This window comes from Salvelinus alpinus, chromosome 8 (assembly GCF_045679555.1).
Source record: "Salvelinus alpinus chromosome 8, SLU_Salpinus.1, whole genome shotgun sequence".
In the NCBI taxonomy this organism is placed as follows: domain Eukaryota; kingdom Metazoa; phylum Chordata; class Actinopteri; order Salmoniformes; family Salmonidae; genus Salvelinus; species Salvelinus alpinus.
The window spans coordinates 40561787-40582897 of record NC_092093.1 but is presented as its reverse complement, the minus strand read 5'-3'; the positions used below and the strand labels follow the sequence as shown (position 1 = coordinate 40582897).

At 45.6% G+C, this 21111-nt stretch overlaps 1 protein-coding gene across 1 annotated transcript in view; it reads left to right on the top strand.

The window, feature by feature from the left end:
• Positions 1-20222, top strand: part of LOC139583122 (zinc finger protein 180-like) — a 99923-nt gene extending 79701 nt beyond the window's left edge. Inside the window, exon 2 of the mRNA XM_071413893.1 lies at positions 18314-20222. Coding sequence (XP_071269994.1) covers positions 18314-19149 — 836 coding nt within the window. The 3' untranslated portion in view covers positions 19150-20222. The remainder of the gene's footprint in view (positions 1-18313) is intronic.
• The last annotated feature ends 889 nt before the right edge of the window (positions 20223-21111 follow it).

The following is a 21111-nucleotide window of genomic DNA, read 5'->3' as shown; positions in this document are numbered from 1 at the left end:
GACAGAATGAAACAGGGCCTACTGCATGTGTTACTATGACTGTGGTATTGGTGGACAGATGGAAACAGGGCCGACTGCATGTGTTACTATGGCTGTGGTATTGGTGGACAGAATGAAACAGGGCCCCATGTGTTACTATGGCTGTGGTTTTGGTAAACAGAATGAAACAGGGCATACTGCATGTGTTACTATGGCTGTGGTATTGGTGGACAGAATGAAACAGGGCCTCATGTGTTACTATGGCTGTTGTTTTGGTGGACAGAATGAAACAGGGCCTACTGCACGTGTTACTATGGCTGTGGTATTGGTGGACGGAATGAAACAGGGCCTACTGCATGTGTTACTATGGCTGTGGTATTGGTGGACAGAATGAAACAGGGCCCAATGTGTTACTATGGCTGTGGTATTGGTGGACAGAATGAAACAGGGCCTACTGCATGTGTTACTATGGCTGTGGTATTGGTGGACAGAATGAAACAGTGCCCCATGTGTTACTATGGCTGTGGTATTGGTGGACAGAATGAAACAGGGCCTACTGCATGTGTTACTATGGCTGTGGTATTGGTGGACAGAATGAAACAGGGCCCCATCTGTTACTATGGCTGTGGTATTGGTGGACAGAATGAAATAGGGCCTACTGCATGTGTTACTATGGCTGTGGTATTGGTGGACAGAATGAAACAGGGTAATGTGTTACTTTGGCTGTGGTTTTGGTGGACAGAATGAAACAGAGCCTACTGCATGTGTTACTATGGCTGTGGTATTGGTGGACAGAATGAAACAGGGCCTACTGCATGTGTTACTATGGCTGTGGTATTGGTGGACATAATTAAATAGGGCCTACTGCATGTGTTACTATGGCTGTGGTATTGGTGGACAGAATGAAACAGGGCCTACTGCATGTGTTACTATGGCTGTGGTATTGGTGGACAGAATGAAACAGGGCCTACTGCATGTGTTACTATGGCTGTGGTATTGGTGGACAGAATGAAACAGGGCCTACTGCATGTGTTACTATGGCTGTGGTATTGGTGGACAGAATGAAACAGGGCCTACTGCATGTGTTACTATGGCTGTGGTATTGGTGGACAGAATGAAACAGGGCCTACTGCATGTGTTACTATGGCTGTGGTATTGGTGGACAGAATGAAACAGGGCCTACTGCATGTGTTACTATGGCTGTGGTATTGGTGGACAGAATGAAACAGGGCCTACTGCATGTGTTACTATGGCTGTGGTATTGGTGGACAGAATGAAACAGGGTAATGTGTTACTATGGCTGTGGTTTTGGTGGACAGAATGAAACAGGGCCTACTGCATGTGTTACTATGGCTGTGGTATTGGTGGACAGAATGAAACAGGGCCTACTGCATGTGTTACTATGGCTGTGGTATTGGTGGACATAATTAAATAGGGCCTACTGCATGTGTTACTATGGCTGTGGTATTGGTGGACAGAATGAAACAGGGCCTACTGCATGTGTTACTATGGCTGTGGTATTGGTGGACAGAATGAAACAGGGCCTACTGCATGTGTTACTATGGCTGTGGTATTGGTGGACAGAATGAAACAGGGCCTACTGCATGTGTTACTATGGCTGTGGTATTGGTGGAGAGAATGAAACAGGGCCTACTGCATGTGTTACTATGGCTGTGGTATTGGTGGACAGAATGAAACAGGGCCTACTGCATGTGTTACCATGGCTGTGGTGTTGGTGGACAGAATGAAACAGGGCCTACTGCATGTGTTACTATGGCTGTGGTATTGGTGGACGGAATGAAACAGGGCCTACTGCATGTGTTACTATGGCTGTGGTATTGGTGGACAGAATGAAACAGGGCCCCATGTGGTACTATGGCTGTGGTTTTGGTAAACAGAATGAAATAGGGCCTACTGCATGTGTTATCATGGCTGTGGTATTGGTGGACAGAATGAAACAGGGCCCCATCTGTTACTATGGCTGTGGTATTGGTGGACAGAATGAAACAGGGCATACTGCATGTGTTACTATGGCTGTGGTATTGGTGGACAGAATGAAACAGGGCCCCATGTGGTACTATGGCTGTGGTTTTGGTAAACAGAATGAAATAGGGCCTACTGCATGTGTTATCATGGCTGTGGTATTGGTGGACAGAATGAAACAGGGCCCCATCTGTTACTATGGCTGTGGTATTGGTGGACAGAATGAAACAGGGCCTACTGCATGTGTTACTATGGCTGTGGTATTGGTGGACAGAATGAAACAGGGCCCCATGTGTTACTATGGCTGTGGTATTGGTGGACAGAATGAAACAGGGCCTACTGCATGTGTTACTATGGCTGTGGTATTGGTGGACAGAATGAAACAGGGCCTACTGCATGTGTTACTATGGCTGTGGTATTGGTGGACATAATTAAATAGGGCCTACTGCATGTGTTACTATGGCTGTGGTATTGGTGGACAGAATGAAACAGGGCCTACTGCATGTGTTACTATGGCTGTGGTATTGGTGGACAGAATGAAACAGGGCCTACTGCATGTGTTACTATGGCTGTGGTATTGGTGGACAGAATGAAACAGGACCTACTGTATGTGTTACTATGGCTGTGGTATTGGTGGACAGTATGAAACAGGGCCTACTGCATGTGTTATTATGGCTGTGGTATTGGTGGACAGAATGAAACAGGGCCTACTGCATGTGTTACTATGACTGTGGTATTGGTGGACAGATGGAAACAGGGCCGACTGCATGTGTTACTATGGCTGTGGTATTGGTGGACAGAATGAAACAGGGCCCCATGTGTTACTATGGCTGTGGTTTTGGTAAACAGAATGAAACAGGGCATACTGCATGTGTTACTAGTGCTGTGGTATTGGTGGACGGAATGAAACAGGGCCTACTGCATGTGTTACTATGGCTGTGGTATTGGTGGACAGAATGAAACAGGGCCCAATGTGTTACTATGGCTGTGGTATTGGTGGACAGAATGAAACAGGGCCTACTGCATGTGTTACTATGGCTGTGGTATTGGTGGACAGAATGAAACAGGGCCCCATGTGTTACTATGGCTGTGGTATTGGTGGACAGAATGAAACAGGGCCTACTGCATGTGTTACTATGGCTGTGGTATTGGTGGACAGAATGAAACAGGGCCCCATCTGTTACTATGGCTGTGGTATTGGTGGACAGAATGAAATAGGGCCTACTGCATGTGTTACTATGGCTGTGGTATTGGTGGACAGAATGAAACAGGGCCCCATGTGTTACTATGGCTGTGGTTTTGGTGGACAGAATGAAACAGGTCCTACTGCATGTGTTACTATGGCTGTGGTATTGGTGGACAGTATGAAACAGGGCCTACTGCATGTGTTATTATGGCTGTGGTATTGGTGGACAGAATGAAACAGGGCCTACTGCATGTGTTACTATGACTGTGGTATTGGTGGACAGATGGAAACAGGGCCGACTGCATGTGTTACTATGGCTGTGGTATTGGTGGACAGAATGAAACAGGGCCCCATGTGTTACTATGGCTGTGGTTTTGGTAAACAGAATGAAACAGGGCATACTGCATGTGTTACTATGGCTGTGGTATTGGTGGACAGAATGAAACAGGGCCTCATGTGTTACTATGGCTGTTGTTTTGGTGGACAGAATGAAACAGGGCCTACTGCACGTGTTACTATGGCTGTGGTATTGGTGGACGGAATGAAACAGGGCCTACTGCATGTGTTACTATGGCTGTGGTATTGGTGGACAGAATGAAACAGGGCCCAATGTGTTACTATGGCTGTGGTATTGGTGGACAGAATGAAACAGGGCCTACTGCATGTGTTACTATGGCTGTGGTATTGGTGGACAGAATGAAACAGTGCCCCATGTGTTACTATGGCTGTGGTATTGGTGGACAGAATGAAACAGGGCCTACTGCATGTGTTACTATGGCTGTGGTATTGGTGGACAGAATGAAACAGGGCCCCATCTGTTACTATGGCTGTGGTATTGGTGGACAGAATGAAATAGGGCCTACTGCATGTGTTACTATGGCTGTGGTATTGGTGGACAGAATGAAACAGGGTAATGTGTTACTTTGGCTGTGGTTTTGGTGGACAGAATGAAACAGAGCCTACTGCATGTGTTACTATGGCTGTGGTATTGGTGGACAGAATGAAACAGGGCCTACTGCATGTGTTACTATGGCTGTGGTATTGGTGGACATAATTAAATAGGGCCTACTGCATGTGTTACTATGGCTGTGGTATTGGTGGACAGAATGAAACAGGGCCTACTGCATGTGTTACTATGGCTGTGGTATTGGTGGACAGAATGAAACAGGGCCTACTGCATGTGTTACTATGGCTGTGGTATTGGTGGACAGAATGAAACAGGGCCTACTGCATGTGTTACTATGGCTGTGGTATTGGTGGACAGAATGAAACAGGGCCTACTGCATGTGTTACTATGGCTGTGGTATTGGTGGAGAGAATGAAACAGGGCCTACTGCATGTGTTACTATGGCTTTGGTATTGGTGGACAGAATGAAACAGGGCCTACTGCATGTGTTACCATGGCTGTGGTTTTGGTGGACAGAATGAAACAGGGCCTACTGCATGTGTTACTATGGCTGTGGTATTGGTGGACGGAATGAAACAGGGCCTACTGCATGTGTTACTATGGCTGTGGTATTGGTGGACAGAATGAAACAGGGCCCAATGTGTTACTATGGCTGTGGTATTGGTGGACAGAATGAAACAGGGCATACTGCATGTGTTACTATGGCTGTGGTATTGGTGGACAGAATGAAACAGGGCCCCATGTGGTACTATGGCTGTGGTTTTGGTAAACAGAATGAAATAGGGCCTACTGCATGTGTTATCATGGCTGTGGTATTGGTGGACAGAATGAAACAGTGCCCCATCTGTTACTATGGCTGTGGTATTGGTGGACAGAATGAAACAGGGCCTACTGCATGTGTTACTATGGCTGTGGTATTGGTGGACAGAATGAAACAGGGCCCCATGTGTTACTATGGCTGTGGTATTGGTGGACAGAATGAAACAGGGCCTACTGCATGTGTTGCTGTGGTATTGGTGGACAGAATGAAACAGGGCCTACTGCATGTGTTACTATGGCTGTGGTATTGGTGGACATAATTAAATAGGGCCTACTGCATGTGTTACTATGGCTGTGGTATTGGTGGACAGAATGAAACAGGGCCTACTGCATGTGTTACTATGGCTGTGGTATTGGTGGACAGAATGAAACAGGGCCTACTGCATGTGTTACTATGGCTGTGGTATTGGTGGACAGAATGAAACAGGACCTACTGTATGTGTTACTATGGCTGTGGTATTGGTGGACAGTATGAAACAGGGCCTACTGCATGTGTTATTATGGCTGTGGTATTGGTGGACAGAATGAAACAGGGCCTACTGCATGTGTTACTATGACTGTGGTATTGGTGGACAGATGGAAACAGGGCCGACTGCATGTGTTACTATGGCTGTGGTATTGGTGGACAGAATGAAACAGGGCCCCATGTGTTACTATGGCTGTGGTTTTGGTAAACAGAATGAAACAGGGCATACTGCATGTGTTACTATGGCTGTGGTATTGGTGGACAGAATGAAACAGGGCCACATGTGTTACTATGGCTGTTGTTTTGGTGGACAGAATGAAACAGGGCCTACTGCATGTGTTACTATGGCTGTGGTATTGGTGGACGGAATGAAACAGGGCCTACTGCATGTGTTACTATGGCTGTGGTATTGGTGGACAGAATGAAACAGGGCCCAATGTGTTACTATGGCTGTGGTATTGGTGGACAGAATGAAACAGGGCCTACTGCATGTGTTACTATGGCTGTGGTATTGGTGGACAGAATGAAACAGGGCCCCATGTGTTACTATGGCTGTGGTATTGGTGGACAGAATGAAACAGGGCCTACTGCATGTGTTACTATGGCTGTGGTATTGGTGGACAGAATGAAACAGGGCCCCATCTGTTACTATGGCTGTGGTATTGGTGGACAGAATGAAATAGGGCCTACTGCATGTTTTACTATGGCTGTGGTATTGGTGGACAGAATGAAACAGGGCCCCATGTGTTACTATGGCTGTGGTTTTGGTGGACAGAATGAAACAGGGCCTACTGCATGTGTTACTATGGCTGTGGTATTGGTGGACAGAATGAAACAGGGCCTACTGCATGTGTTGCTGTGGTATTGGTGGACATAATTAAATAGGGCCTACTGCATGTGTTACTATGGCTGTTGTATTGGTGGACAGAATGAAACAGGGCCTACTGCATGTGTTACTATGGCTGTGGTATTGGTGGACAGAATGAAACAGGGCCTACTGCATGTGTTACTATGGCTGTGGTATTGGTGGACAGAATGAAACAGGGCCTACTGCATGTGTTACTATGACTGTGGTATTGGTGGACAGATGGAAACAGGGCCGACTGCATGTGTTACTATGGCTGTGGTATTGGTGGACAGAATGAAACAGGGCCCCATGTGTTACTATGGCTGTGGTTTTGGTAAAGAGAATGAAACAGGGCATACTGCATGTGTTACTATGGCTGTGGTATTGGTGGACAAAATGAAACAGGGCCTCATGTGTTACTATGGCTGTTGTTTTGGTGGACAGAATGAAACAGGGCCTACTGCATGTGTTACTATGGCTGTGGTATTGGTGGACGGAATGAAACAGGGCCTACTGCATGTGTTACTATGGCTGTGGTATTGGTGGACAGAATGAAACAGGGCCCAATGTGTTACTATGGCTGTGGTATTGGTGGACAGAATGAAACAGGGCCTACTGCATGTGTTACTATGGCTGTGGTATTGGTGGACAGAATGAAACAGGGCCCCATGTGTTACTATGGCTGTGGTATTGGTGGACAGAATGAAACAGGGCCTACTGCATGTGTTACTATGGCTGTGGTATTGGTGGACAGAATGAAACAGGGCCCCATCTGTTACTATGGCTGTGGTATTGGTGGACAGAATGAAATAGGGCCTACTGCATGTGTTACTATGGCTGTGGTATTGGTGGACAGAATGAAACAGGGCCCCATGTGTTACTATGGCTGTGGTTTTGGTGGACAGAATGAAACAGGGCCTACTGCATGTGTTACTATGGCTGTGGTATTGGTGGACAGAATGAAACAGGGCCTACTGCATGTGTTACTATGGCTGTGGTATTGGTGGACATAATTAAATAGGGCCTACTGCATGTGTTACTATGGCTGTGGTATTGGTGGACAGAATGAAACAGGGCCTACTGCATGTGTTACTATGGCTGTGGTATTGGTGGACAGAATGAAACAGGGCCTACTGCATGTGTTACTATGGCTGTGGTATTGGTGGACAGAATGAAACAGGGCCTACTGCTTGTGTTACTATGGCTGTGGTATTGGTGGACAGAATGAAACAGGGCCTACTGCATGTGTTACTATGGCTGTGGTATTGGTGGAGAGAATGAAACAGGGCCTACTGCATGTGTTACTATGGCTGTGGTATTGGTGGACAGAATGAAACAGGGCCTACTGCATGTGTTACCATGGCTGTGGTTTTGGTGGACAGAATGAAACAGGGCCTACTGCATGTGTTACTATGGCTGTGGTATTGGTGGACGGAATGAAACAGGGCCTACTGCATGTGTTACTATGGCTGTGGTATTGGTGGACAGAATGAAATAGGGCCTACTGCATGTGTTATCATGGCTGTGGTATTGGTGGACAGAATGAAACAGGGCCCCATCTGTTACTATGGCTGTGGTATTGGTGGACAGAATGAAACAGGGCCTACTGCATGTGTTACTATGGCTGTGGTATTGGTGGACAGAATGAAACAGGGCCCCATGTGTTACTATGGCTGTGGTATTGGTGGACAGAATGAAACAGGGCCTACTGCATGTGTTACTATGGCTGTGGTATTGGTGGACAGAATGAAACAGGGCCTACTGCATGTGTTACTATGGCTGTGGTATTGGTGGACATAATTAAATAGGGCCTACTGCATGTGTTACTATGGCTGTGGTATTGGTGGACAGAATGAAACAGGGCCTACTGCATGTGTTACTATGGCTGTGGTATTGGTGGACAGAATGAAACAGGGCCTACTGCATGTGTTACTATGGCTGTGGTATTGGTGGACAGAATGAAACAGGACCTACTGTATGTGTTACTATGGCTGTGGTATTGGTGGACAGTATGAAACAGGGCCTACTGCATGTGTTATTATGGCTGTGGTATTGGTGGACAGAATGAAACAGCGCCTACTGCATGTGTTACTATGACTGTGGTATTGGTGGACAGATGGAAACAGGGCCGACTGCATGTGTTACTATGGCTGTGGTATTGGTGGACAGAATGAAACAGGGCCCCATCTGTTACTATGGCTGTGGTTTTGGTAAACAGAATGAAACAGGGCATACTGCATGTGTTACTAGTGCTGTGGTATTGGTGGACGGAATGAAACAGGGCCTACTGCATGTGTTACTATGGCTGTGGTATTGGTGGACAGAATGAAACAGGGCCCAATGTGTTACTATGGCTGTGGTATTGGTGGACAGAATGAAACAGGGCCTACTGCATGTGTTACTATGGCTGTGGTATTGGTGGACAAAATGAAACAGGGCCCCATGTGTTACTATGGCTGTGGTATTGGTGGACAGAATGAAACAGGGCCTACTGCATGTGTTACTATGGCTGTGGTATTGGTGGACAGAATGAAACAGGGCCCCATCTGTTACTATGGCTGTGGTATTGGTGGACAGAATGAAATAGGGCCTACTGCATGTGTTACTATGGCTGTGGTATTGGTGGACAGAATGAAACAGGGCCCCATGTGTTACTATGGCTGTGGTTTTGGTGGACAGAATGAAACAGGGCCTAATGCATGTGTTACTATGGCTGTGGTATTGGTGGACAGTATGAAACAGGGCCTACTGCATGTGTTATTATGGCTGTGGTATTGGTGGACAGAATGAAACAGGGCCTACTGCATGTGTTACTATGGCTGTGGTATTGGTGGACAGAATGAAACAGGGCCCCATGTGTTACTATGGCTGTGGTTTTGGTAAACAGAATGAAACAGGGCATACTGCATGTGTTACTATGGCTGTGGTATTGGTGGACAGAATGAAACAGGGCCTCATGTGTTACTATGGCTGTTGTTTTGGTGGACAGAATGAAACAGGGCCTACTGCACGTGTTACTATGGCTGTGGTATTGGTGGACGGAATGAAACAGGGCCTACTGCATGTGTTACTATGGCTGTGGTATTGGTGGACAGAATGAAACAGGGCCCAATGTGTTACTATGGCTGTGGTATTGGTGGACAGAATGAAACAGGGCCTACTGCATGTGTTACTATGGCTGTGGTATTGGTGGACAGAATGAAACAGTGCCCCATGTGTTACTATGGCTGTGGTATTGGTGGACAGAATGAAACAGGGCCTACTGCATGTGTTACTATGGCTGTGGTATTGGTGGACAGAATGAAACAGGGCCCCATCTGTTACTATGGCTGTGGTATTGGTGGACAGAATGAAATAGGGCCTACTGCATGTGTTACTATGGCTGTGGTATTGGTGGACAGAATGAAACAGGGCCTACTGCATGTGTTACTATGGCTGTGGTATTGGTGGACAGAATGAAACAGGGCCCAATGTGTTACTATGGCTGTGGTATTGGTGGACAGAATGAAACAGGGCATACTGCATGTGTTACTATGGCTGTGGTATTGGTGGACAGAATGAAACAGGGCCCCATGTGGTACTATGGCTGTGGTTTTGGTAAACAGAATGAAATAGGGCCTACTGCATGTGTTATCATGGCTGTGGTATTGGTGGACAGAATGAAACAGTGCCCCATCTGTTACTATGGCTGTGGTATTGGTGGACAGAATGAAACAGGGCCTACTGCATGTGTTACTATGGCTGTGGTATTGGTGGACAGAATGAAACAGGGCCCCATGTGTTACTATGGCTGTGGTATTGGTGGACAGAATGAAACAGGGCCTACTGCATGTGTTGCTGTGGTATTGGTGGACAGAATGAAACAGGGCCTACTGCATGTGTTACTATGGCTGTGGTATTGGTGGACATAATTAAATAGGGCCTACTGCATGTGTTACTATGGCTGTGGTATTGGTGGACAGAATGAAACAGGGCCTACTGCATGTGTTACTATGGCTGTGGTATTGGTGGACAGAATGAAACAGGGCCTACTGCATGTGTTACTATGGCTGTGGTATTGGTGGACAGAATGAAACAGGACCTACTGTATGTGTTACTATGGCTGTGGTATTGGTGGACAGTATGAAACAGGGCCTACTGCATGTGTTATTATGGCTGTGGTATTGGTGGACAGAATGAAACAGGGCCTACTGCATGTGTTACTATGACTGTGGTATTGGTGGACAGATGGAAACAGGGCCGACTGCATGTGTTACTATGGCTGTGGTATTGGTGGACAGAATGAAACAGGGCCCCATGTGTTACTATGGCTGTGGTTTTGGTAAACAGAATGAAACAGGGCATACTGCATGTGTTACTATGGCTGTGGTATTGGTGGACAGAATGAAACAGGGCCACATGTGTTACTATGGCTGTTGTTTTGGTGGACAGAATGAAACAGGGCCTACTGCATGTGTTACTATGGCTGTGGTATTGGTGGACGGAATGAAACAGGGCCTACTGCATGTGTTACTATGGCTGTGGTATTGGTGGACAGAATGAAACAGGGCCCAATGTGTTACTATGGCTGTGGTATTGGTGGACAGAATGAAACAGGGCCTACTGCATGTGTTACTATGGCTGTGGTATTGGTGGACAGAATGAAACAGGGCCCCATGTGTTACTATGGCTGTGGTATTGGTGGACAGAATGAAACAGGGCCTACTGCATGTGTTACTATGGCTGTGGTATTGGTGGACAGAATGAAACAGGGCCCCATCTGTTACTATGGCTGTGGTATTGGTGGACAGAATGAAATAGGGCCTACTGCATGTTTTACTATGGCTGTGGTATTGGTGGACAGAATGAAACAGGGCCCCATGTGTTACTATGGCTGTGGTTTTGGTGGACAGAATGAAACAGGGCCTACTGCATGTGTTACTATGGCTGTGGTATTGGTGGACAGAATGAAAGAGGGCCTACTGCATGTGTTGCTGTGGTATTGGTGGACATAATTAAATAGGGCCTACTGCATGTGTTACTATGGCTGTGGTATTGGTGGACAGAATGAAACAGGGCCTACTGCATGTGTTACTATGGCTGTGGTATTGGTGGACAGAATGAAACAGGGCCTACTGCATGTGTTACTATGGCTGTGGTATTGGTGGACAGAATGAAACAGGGCCTACTGCATGTGTTACTATGACTGTGGTATTGGTGGACAGATGGAAACAGGGCCGACTGCATGTGTTACTATGGCTGTGGTATTGGTGGACAGAATGAAACAGGGCCCCATGTGTTACTATGGCTGTGGTTTTGGTAAACAGAATGAAACAGGGCATACTGCATGTGTTACTATGGCTGTGGTATTGGTGGACAGAATGAAACAGGGCCTCATGTGTTACTATGGCTGTTGTTTTGGTGGACAGAATGAAACAGGGCCTACTGCATGTGTTACTATGGCTGTGGTATTGGTGGACGGAATGAAACAGGGCCTACTGCATGTGTTACTATGGCTGTGGTATTGGTGGACAGAATGAAACAGGGCCCAATGTGTTACTATGGCTGTGGTATTGGTGGACAGAATGAAACAGGGCCTACTGCATGTGTTACTATGGCTGTGGTATTGGTGGACAGAATGAAACAGGGCCCCATGTGTTACTATGGCTGTGGTATTGGTGGACAGAATGAAACAGGGCCTACTGCATGTGTTACTATGGCTGTGGTATTGGTGGACAGAATGAAACAGGGCCCCATCTGTTACTATGGCTGTGGTATTGGTGGACAGAATGAAATAGGGCCTACTGCATGTGTTACTATGGCTGTGGTATTGGTGGACAGAATGAAACAGGGCCCCATGTGTTACTATGGCTGTGGTTTTGGTGGACAGAATGAAACAGGGCCTACTGCATGTGTTACTATGGCTGTGGTATTGGTGGACAGAATGAAACAGGGCCCCATGTGTTACTATGGCTGTGGTATTGGTGGACAGAATGAAACAGGGCCTACTGCATGTGTTACTATGGCTGTGGTATTGGTGGACAGAATGAAACAGGGCCCCATCTGTTACTATGGCTGTGGTATTGGTGGACAGAATGAAATAGGGCCTACTGCATGTTTTACTATGGCTGTGGTATTGGTGGACAGAATGAAACAGGGCCCCATGTGTTACTATGGCTGTGGTTTTGGTGGACAGAATGAAACCGGGCCTACTGCATGTGTTACTATGGCTGTGGTATTGGTGGACAGAATGAAAGAGGGCCTACTGCATGTGTTGCTGTGGTATTGGTGGACATAATTAAATAGGGCCTACTGCATGTGTTACTATGGCTGTGGTATTGGTGGACAGAATGAAACAGGGCCTACTGCATGTGTTACTATGGCTGTGGTATTGGTGGACAGAATGAAACAGGGCCTACTGCATGTGTTACTATGGCTGTGGTATTGGTGGACAGAATGAAACAGGGCCTACTGCATGTGTTACTATGACTGTGGTATTGGTGGACAGATGGAAACAGGGCCGACTGCATGTGTTACTATGGCTGTGGTATTGGTGGACAGAATGAAACAGGGCCCCATGTGTTACTATGGCTGTGGTTTTGGTAAACAGAATGAAACAGGGCATACTGCATGTGTTACTATGGCTGTGGTATTGGTGGACAGAATGAAACAGGGCCTCATGTGTTACTATGGCTGTTGTTTTGGTGGACAGAATGAAACAGGGCCTACTGCATGTGTTACTATGGCTGTGGTATTGGTGGACGGAATGAAACAGGGCCTACTGCATGTGTTACTATGGCTGTGGTATTGGTGGACAGAATGAAACAGGGCCCAATGTGTTACTATGGCTGTGGTATTGGTGGACAGAATGAAACAGGGCCTACTGCATGTGTTACTATGGCTGTGGTATTGGTGGACAGAATGAAACAGGGCCCCATGTGTTACTATGGCTGTGGTATTGGTGGACAGAATGAAACAGGGCCTACTGCATGTGTTACTATGGCTGTGGTATTGGTGGACAGAATGAAACAGGGCCCCATCTGTTACTATGGCTGTGGTATTGGTGGACAGAATGAAATAGGGCCTACTGCATGTGTTACTATGGCTGTGGTATTGGTGGACAGAATGAAACAGGGCCCCATGTGTTACTATGGCTGTGGTTTTGGTGGACAGAATGAAACAGGGCCTACTGCATGTGTTACTATGGCTGTGGTATTGGTGGACAGAATGAAACAGGGCCTACTGCATGTGTTACTATGGCTGTGGTATTGGTGGACATAATTAAATAGGGCCTACTGCATGTGTTACTATGGCTGTGGTATTGGTGGACAGAATGAAACAGGGCCTACTGCATGTGTTACTATGGCTGTGGTATTGGTGGACAGAATGAAACAGGGCCTACTGCATGTGTTACTATGGCTGTGGTATTGGTGGACAGAATGAAACAGGGCCTACTGCTTGTGTTACTATGGCTGTGGTATTGGTGGACAGAATGAAACAGGGCCTACTGCATGTGTTACTATGGCTGTGGTATTGGTGGAGAGAATGAAACAGGGCCTACTGCATGTGTTACTATGGCTGTGGTATTGGTGGACAGAATGAAACAGGGCCTACTGCATGTGTTACCATGGCTGTGGTTTTGGTGGACAGAATGAAACAGGGCCTACTGCATGTGTTACTATGGCTGTGGTATTGGTGGACGGAATGAAACAGGGCCTACTGCATGTGTTACTATGGCTGTGGTATTGGTGGACAGAATGAAATAGGGCCTACTGCATGTGTTATCATGGCTGTGGTATTGGTGGACAGAATGAAACAGGGCCCCATCTGTTACTATGGCTGTGGTATTGGTGGACAGAATGAAACAGGGCCTACTGCATGTGTTACTATGGCTGTGGTATTGGTGGACAGAATGAAACAGGGCCCCATGTGTTACTATGGCTGTGGTATTGGTGGACAGAATGAAACAGGGCCTACTGCATGTGTTACTATGGCTGTGGTATTGGTGGACAGAATGAAACAGGGCCTACTGCATGTGTTACTATGGCTGTGGTATTGGTGGACATAATTAAATAGGGCCTACTGCATGTGTTACTATGGCTGTGGTATTGGTGGACAGAATGAAACAGGGCCTACTGCATGTGTTACTATGGCTGTGGTATTGGTGGACAGAATGAAACAGGGCCTACTGCATGTGTTACTATGGCTGTGGTATTGGTGGACAGAATGAAACAGGACCTACTGTATGTGTTACTATGGCTGTGGTATTGGTGGACAGTATGAAACAGGGCCTACTGCATGTGTTATTATGGCTGTGGTATTGGTGGACAGAATGAAACAGGGCCTACTGCATGTGTTACTATGACTGTGGTATTGGTGGACAGATGGAAACAGGGCCGACTGCATGTGTTACTATGGCTGTGGTATTGGTGGACAGAATGAAACAGGGCCCCATCTGTTACTATGGCTGTGGTTTTGGTAAACAGAATGAAACAGGGCATACTGCATGTGTTACTAGTGCTGTGGTATTGGTGGACGGAATGAAACAGGGCCTACTGCATGTGTTACTATGGCTGTGGTATTGGTGGACAGAATGAAACAGGGCCCAATGTGTTACTATGGCTGTGGTATTGGTGGACAGAATGAAACAGGGCCTACTGCATGTGTTACTATGGCTGTGGTATTGGTGGACAAAATGAAACAGGGCCCCATGTGTTACTATGGCTGTGGTATTGGTGGACAGAATGAAACAGGGCCTACTGCATGTGTTACTATGGCTGTGGTATTGGTGGACAGAATGAAACAGGGCCCCATCTGTTACTATGGCTGTGGTATTGGTGGACAGAATGAAATAGGGCCTACTGCATGTGTTACTATGGCTGTGGTATTGGTGGACAGAATGAAACAGGGCCCCATGTGTTACTATGGCTGTGGTTTTGGTGGACAGAATGAAACAGGGCCTAATGCATGTGTTACTATGGCTGTGGTATTGGTGGACAGTATGAAACAGGGCCTACTGCATGTGTTATTATGGCTGTGGTATTGGTGGACAGAATGAAACAGGGCCTACTGCATGTGTTACTATGGCTGTGGTATTGGTGGACAGAATGAAACAGGGCCCCATGTGTTACTATGGCTGTGGTTTTGGTAAACAGAATGAAACAGGGCATACTGCATGTGTTACTATGGCTGTGGTATTGGTGGACGGAATGAAACAGGGCCTACTGCATGTGTTACTATGGCTGTGGTATTGGTGGACAGAATGAAACAGGGCCCAATGTGTTACTATGGCTGTGGTATTGGTGGACAGAATGAAACAGGGCCTACTGCATGTGTTACTATGGCTGTGGTATTGGTGGACGGAATGAAACAGGGCCTACTGCATGTGTTACTATGGCTGTGGTATTGGTGGACAGAATGAAACAGGGCCCAATGTGTTACTATGGCTGTGGTATTGGTGGACAGAATGAAACAGGGCCTACTGCATGTGTTACTATGGCTGTGGTATTGGTGGACAGAATGAAACAGTGCCCCATGTGTTACTATGGCTGTGGTATTGGTGGACAGAATGAAACAGGGCCTACTGCATGTGTTACTATGGCTGTGGTATTGGTGGACAGAATGAAACAGGGCCCCATCTGTTACTATGGCTGTGGTATTGGTGGACAGAATGAAATAGGGCCTACTGCATGTGTTACTATGGCTGTGGTATTGGTGGACAGAATGAAACAGGGCCTACTGCATGTGTTACTATGGCTGTGGTTTTGGTGGACAGAATGAAACAGAGCCTACTGCATGTGTTACTATGGCTGTGGTATTGGTGGACAGAATGAAACAGGGCCTACTGCATGTGTTACTATGGCTGTGGTATTGGTGGACATAATTAAATAGGGCCTACTGCATGTGTTACTATGGCTGTGGTATTGGTGGACAGAATGAAACAGGGCCTACTGCATGTGTTACTATGGCTGTGGTATTGGTGGACAGAATGAAACAGGGCCTACTGCATGTGTTACTATGGCTGTGGTATTGGTGGACAGAATGAAACAGGGCCTACTGCATGTGTTACTATGGCTGTGGTATTGGTGGACAGAATGAAACAGGGCCTACTGCATGTGTTACTATGGCTGTGGTATTGGTGGAGAGAATGAAACAGGGCCTACTGCATGTGTTACTATGGCTTTGATATTGGTGGACAGAATGAAACAGGGCCTACTGCATGTGTTACCATGGCTGTGGTTTTGGTGGACAGAATGAAACAGGGCCTACTGCATGTGTTACTATGGCTGTGGTATTGGTGGACGGAATGAAACAGGGCCTACTGCATGTGTTACTATGGCTGTGGTATTGGTGGACAGAATGAAACAGGGCCCAATGTGTTACTATGGCTGTGGTATTGGTGGACAGAATGAAACAGGGCCCCATGTGTTACTATGGCTGTGGTTTTGGTAAACAGAATGAAATAGGGCCTACTGCATGTGTTACTATGACTGTGGTATTGGTGGACAGAATGAAACAGGGCCTACTGCATGTGTTACTATGGCTGTGGTATTGGTGGACGGAATGAAACAGGGCCTACTGCATGTGTTACTATGGCTGTGGTATTGGTGGACAGAATGAAACAGGGCCTACTGCATATGCTACTATATTCTGCTATTGTAGTGTGCAACTTCAAAGTAGACATTTTTCCTTAGAAAGATGGGACGTTTGGTTTCCATAAGTGTTGGAAGGAACTGTATTTTAGAAAGTTGGGACGTTTGGTTTCCATACGTGTTGGCAGGGAGAAAATCAGTCTGCCTGACCCCTCTGAGTTTATTAGTGGTCTCTAGTAGGAAGGCTGCAACCATAGAGATGGATAGAGGACTCATCTTTATATTTGTGTCATTATAGAGTCTGTGACTGCATGGGCAGCTCCATAGAGATGGATAGAGGACTCATCTTTATATCTATGCTATTATAGAGTCTGTGACAGCATGGGCAGCTCCATAGAGATAGAGGACTCATCTTTCTATCTATGCTATTATAGAGTCTGTGACAGCATGGGCAGCTCCATAGAGATAGAGGACTCATCTTTCTATCTATGCCATTATAGAGTATGTGACTGCATGGGCAATATCCATTTTAATCTAGTCAATTTTCTTCATCATGATTGTCTGATCCCTCCTGATGGTTGGACATGACTCCAACAGGGTCGACCAGGAGGGATCAGCCATTGAAGTTGGAAGTCCCACCCAATGGCGCTGCCCATGCTAATATGCTCTTTTGGCCACTAGAGGCCTCTATCATTCTCTATGGCATTAACGCACCTAGCAAGCTATATTATGGTGCCTGGTGCTCTCTTCAGCTAGCCAATCAGGAAGATTATTCAGACTAGCGGTGAGTAACCAATCGCAGCACTTCAGCTTCAGTGGGCTTGTTTTGCCCAGAAGACAAGTGGGAAATCAAAATAACGCATCACAGACACCCAGCGCTCTGTTACCACGGTAACAGCCCTAATGACTCCCAATACTTTCATTGAACATGGAACACTGACAAAACCTTCTAAAATACTCCAATACTTGTGCTCCTAAATGTATTCGTGTGCTCTTAACTTAGGAGCACATGTACTCCTTGTAATGACTATATTCCTGTGCTCCTAAATATAAACTTAGGAGCACATGTACTCCTTGTAATAGATGTCAGCGTAGAGCCATAAACTATAATAATAAATCATCTGTAGCAATCAGCAGTTTATCTGTCAGGACAGTGTGGTGTGTAGTGATCAGCAGTTTATCTGTCAGGACAGTGTGGTGTGTAGTGATGAGTTATGGAGGCACTTTGGTGATTCTTGATGTTCAGTTGTACCACTGTTCATCATTACTATTGTATCTAAATTAATTATTTTAACACATTGGTGAAAAGAGACGGGTCAAAAAAACATTACATGGAGCAAATATCCCACATTACTTCTTACTACTAATACATTTCTGGGTTTAGAAACATTACAAAGCCTGCTCATTCGTCTTTTGTGGGGGGGTTTCATCTACCTACCGTAGTGGCTGGTGGACCAAAAACTAACCAAAAACAGACTTAGAAGACAATTGTCAAAGTGTGTAAAAACATTTAAACATTCACTATATTGACTATCTGACTTTGACGTTCACACAGGAGAGAGACTTAACTATCGTGGATCTTCTGGGGAGCCTCAACAACATCATGATGCTGACGAGGCAGAGAAGAGTCTCTCCAGATCAGAACACCTCAAGAAACACCAGCGGAGACCCACAGGGAAGAAACCTCACTGCTGCTCCGAGTGTGGGAAGAGTTACTCAAGATCTGATTCACTAAAAGTACACCAGAGAATTCACACAGGAGAGAAATCTTATAACTGTGATCAATGTGGGAAGAGATGCTCTTCTTCATCAGAACTTACAATACACCAGAGAATCCATACAGGAGAGAAACCTTATAGCTGCTCTCAGTGTGGAATGAGTTTCTCTCGATCATACTCATTGAAATCACACCTAAGAATTCACACAGGAGAGAAACCATATGGCTGTGATCAATGTGGGAAAAGTTTTGCTACCTCAGCTAACCTGACTGCACACAAGAGAATACACACGGGAGAGAAGCCTTACCACTGCTCTGACTGCGGAATGAGCTTTATCACCTCAAGGGAACTACTCCTACACCAGAGAACACACACAGGAGAGCAGCCTTATAGCTGTGATCAATGTGGGAAGAGTTTTACTCAGTCAAACAACCTGATATCACACCAGAGAACACACACAGGACAGAAGCCTTATAGCTGTGATCAGTGTGGGAAAAGCTTTACTCAGTCAGGTCACCTGAAATCACACCAGAGAACCCACACAGGAGAGAAGCCTTATAGCTGTGATCAGTGTGGGAAGAGATACTCTGATTTAAGGGATCTGAATAAACATAATAACATACATGCAGGAGATCCAGATTGTGGAATGACCTCAGATACCAGACCTGGGTAGTAGAACACAGAGTGTGGAATGACCTCCAACACCAGACCTGGGTAGTAGAACACTGCATCATTTTTATATAGAACTTGCGCAGAGCGTTCTATGTTGGACATTTCGGGGAAAAAGTGTGTTTGTGTTGGAGGGGTTGTTATTCACACTCATTATCTTTCGTGATTGAAGTCAACTTTATTTTAATCTTTAGTTTTTCCTCACCACATGGAATGAATGTCAGAATCCTCTCAAATTACACTCCCTAGTGTCTTTCGGTCACTTCAGGGATTTGGTGAGATACCTGGTCACAGAGGAATGGACGTGTTTCTCAGAACCTCTGATGACAAATATGACTCTCTTGATGAGTTGGTGAATTCTGATATTCTGGTTGATTGTGGCTAGTTTCCTGTCTGTTTCTTTATATTTATCATGCCCCCCTTCAGTTCATTTAACCTAGTTTATGATCAAATGATTGAAGCTACATGACCGACCCATTACATTACATCCCATCCATTACATCCCATCCATTACATCCCATCCATCCTCCCCAGACTAAGATATTTTACCAGACGTTATAGTATGCCTGCCAACTGGTCCTGGTCGGGGGACGCTACATGTTGGTGGTATGTCCTGGTCGGAGGACGCTACGTGTTGGTGGTATGCCCTGGTCGGAGGACGCTACATGTTGGTGGTATGCCCTGGTCGGAGGACGCTACATGTTGATGGTATGCCCTGGTCAGAGGATACAGTTAATAAATAAATAAATACATTTCATAAATACAGTTCAAAATAAATAGTTAATAAACAGTTGATACAGTGCCTTTGGAAAGTATTCAGACCCCTTGAATTTTTCCACATTTTGATACATACAGCCTTATTCTAAAATGGATTAAATTATGTTGCTTTAGTCAAATCCTTCTACTCAGCACATATAGTGGACTGGTGTGTGTGTGTGCTTGTAATTGGTGTGTAAACTTTTAATGTTTCCAATTATCACTTTGAATTTGCATTAATCAATGTATGTTTCCCTCTATGTACGTTTCATATAATGTTATATGATATTAATTAAATAAAAACAATGGTTGAAAGTGAAACTTTTTTTCCTGAACTGCGTTACCCACTCCAGTCAGCAGATGGCGATGTGCGTTTTTCAGGCGATGCTGCCAGAGTGTGACGTATGATCTAGTGGACGGGACGCTTCTTCAACAGTAATAGCTAATCGGCCACCTCAGTAGAACCGAGGTAAAGACAGTTTCAGGCCGGATATTCGCCTGTAGTTTTCCTTACCTCCACCAACAGCAGTTAGCGACCGTCAAATCAAATTGTTCAAATTTCAATAGCTCTTTAACCATTACTCCAAACACTTTCAAAACTGGTTGTAGCATAGACACACATTGCACACCCTTTAGTTTGTCTATTTTTATCTCACATGGTTTTACATTAATTTTTCAAAATGTAGAATTTCTATAGCTCCTTGGTCATGTGACCTACAGACTTCAAACAAGGTTCAGAATGTCCACTGACTATACCTTCATATCACACACTCTGATTAATCTCATGCTATTATACTTAAATCTGTAAGCTTTGCAGGCCTTCATTTTACATGGGTGTTAAATTATTATTTTTTAAGCAAACAAATGTTCCATACTCACAATAACTATCTTTCACATGGACGCTGAAAAGATCCGCAAATGGCTGTATGTGGTATGGATCAAGGACAGGAGAGGTGTTCAAACAGAGGTGCTTAAAGGAAGGTGCACAGGTAGTCCTTATGAAAAACAATGTTTCATATGCTCTTTTTAATCACAGTAATAGGCAGTGATTTGTCAGTCACAGTGAGCTTGATAACGTGATAAAATCCATTTCATAGCATCACTTTCATATACTGTACACGGATAGGGGGCAGCATTTTCACTTTTGCATGAAATGCGTGCCCAGAGTAAACCGCCTGCTACTCTGTCCCAGATGCTAATACATGCATAT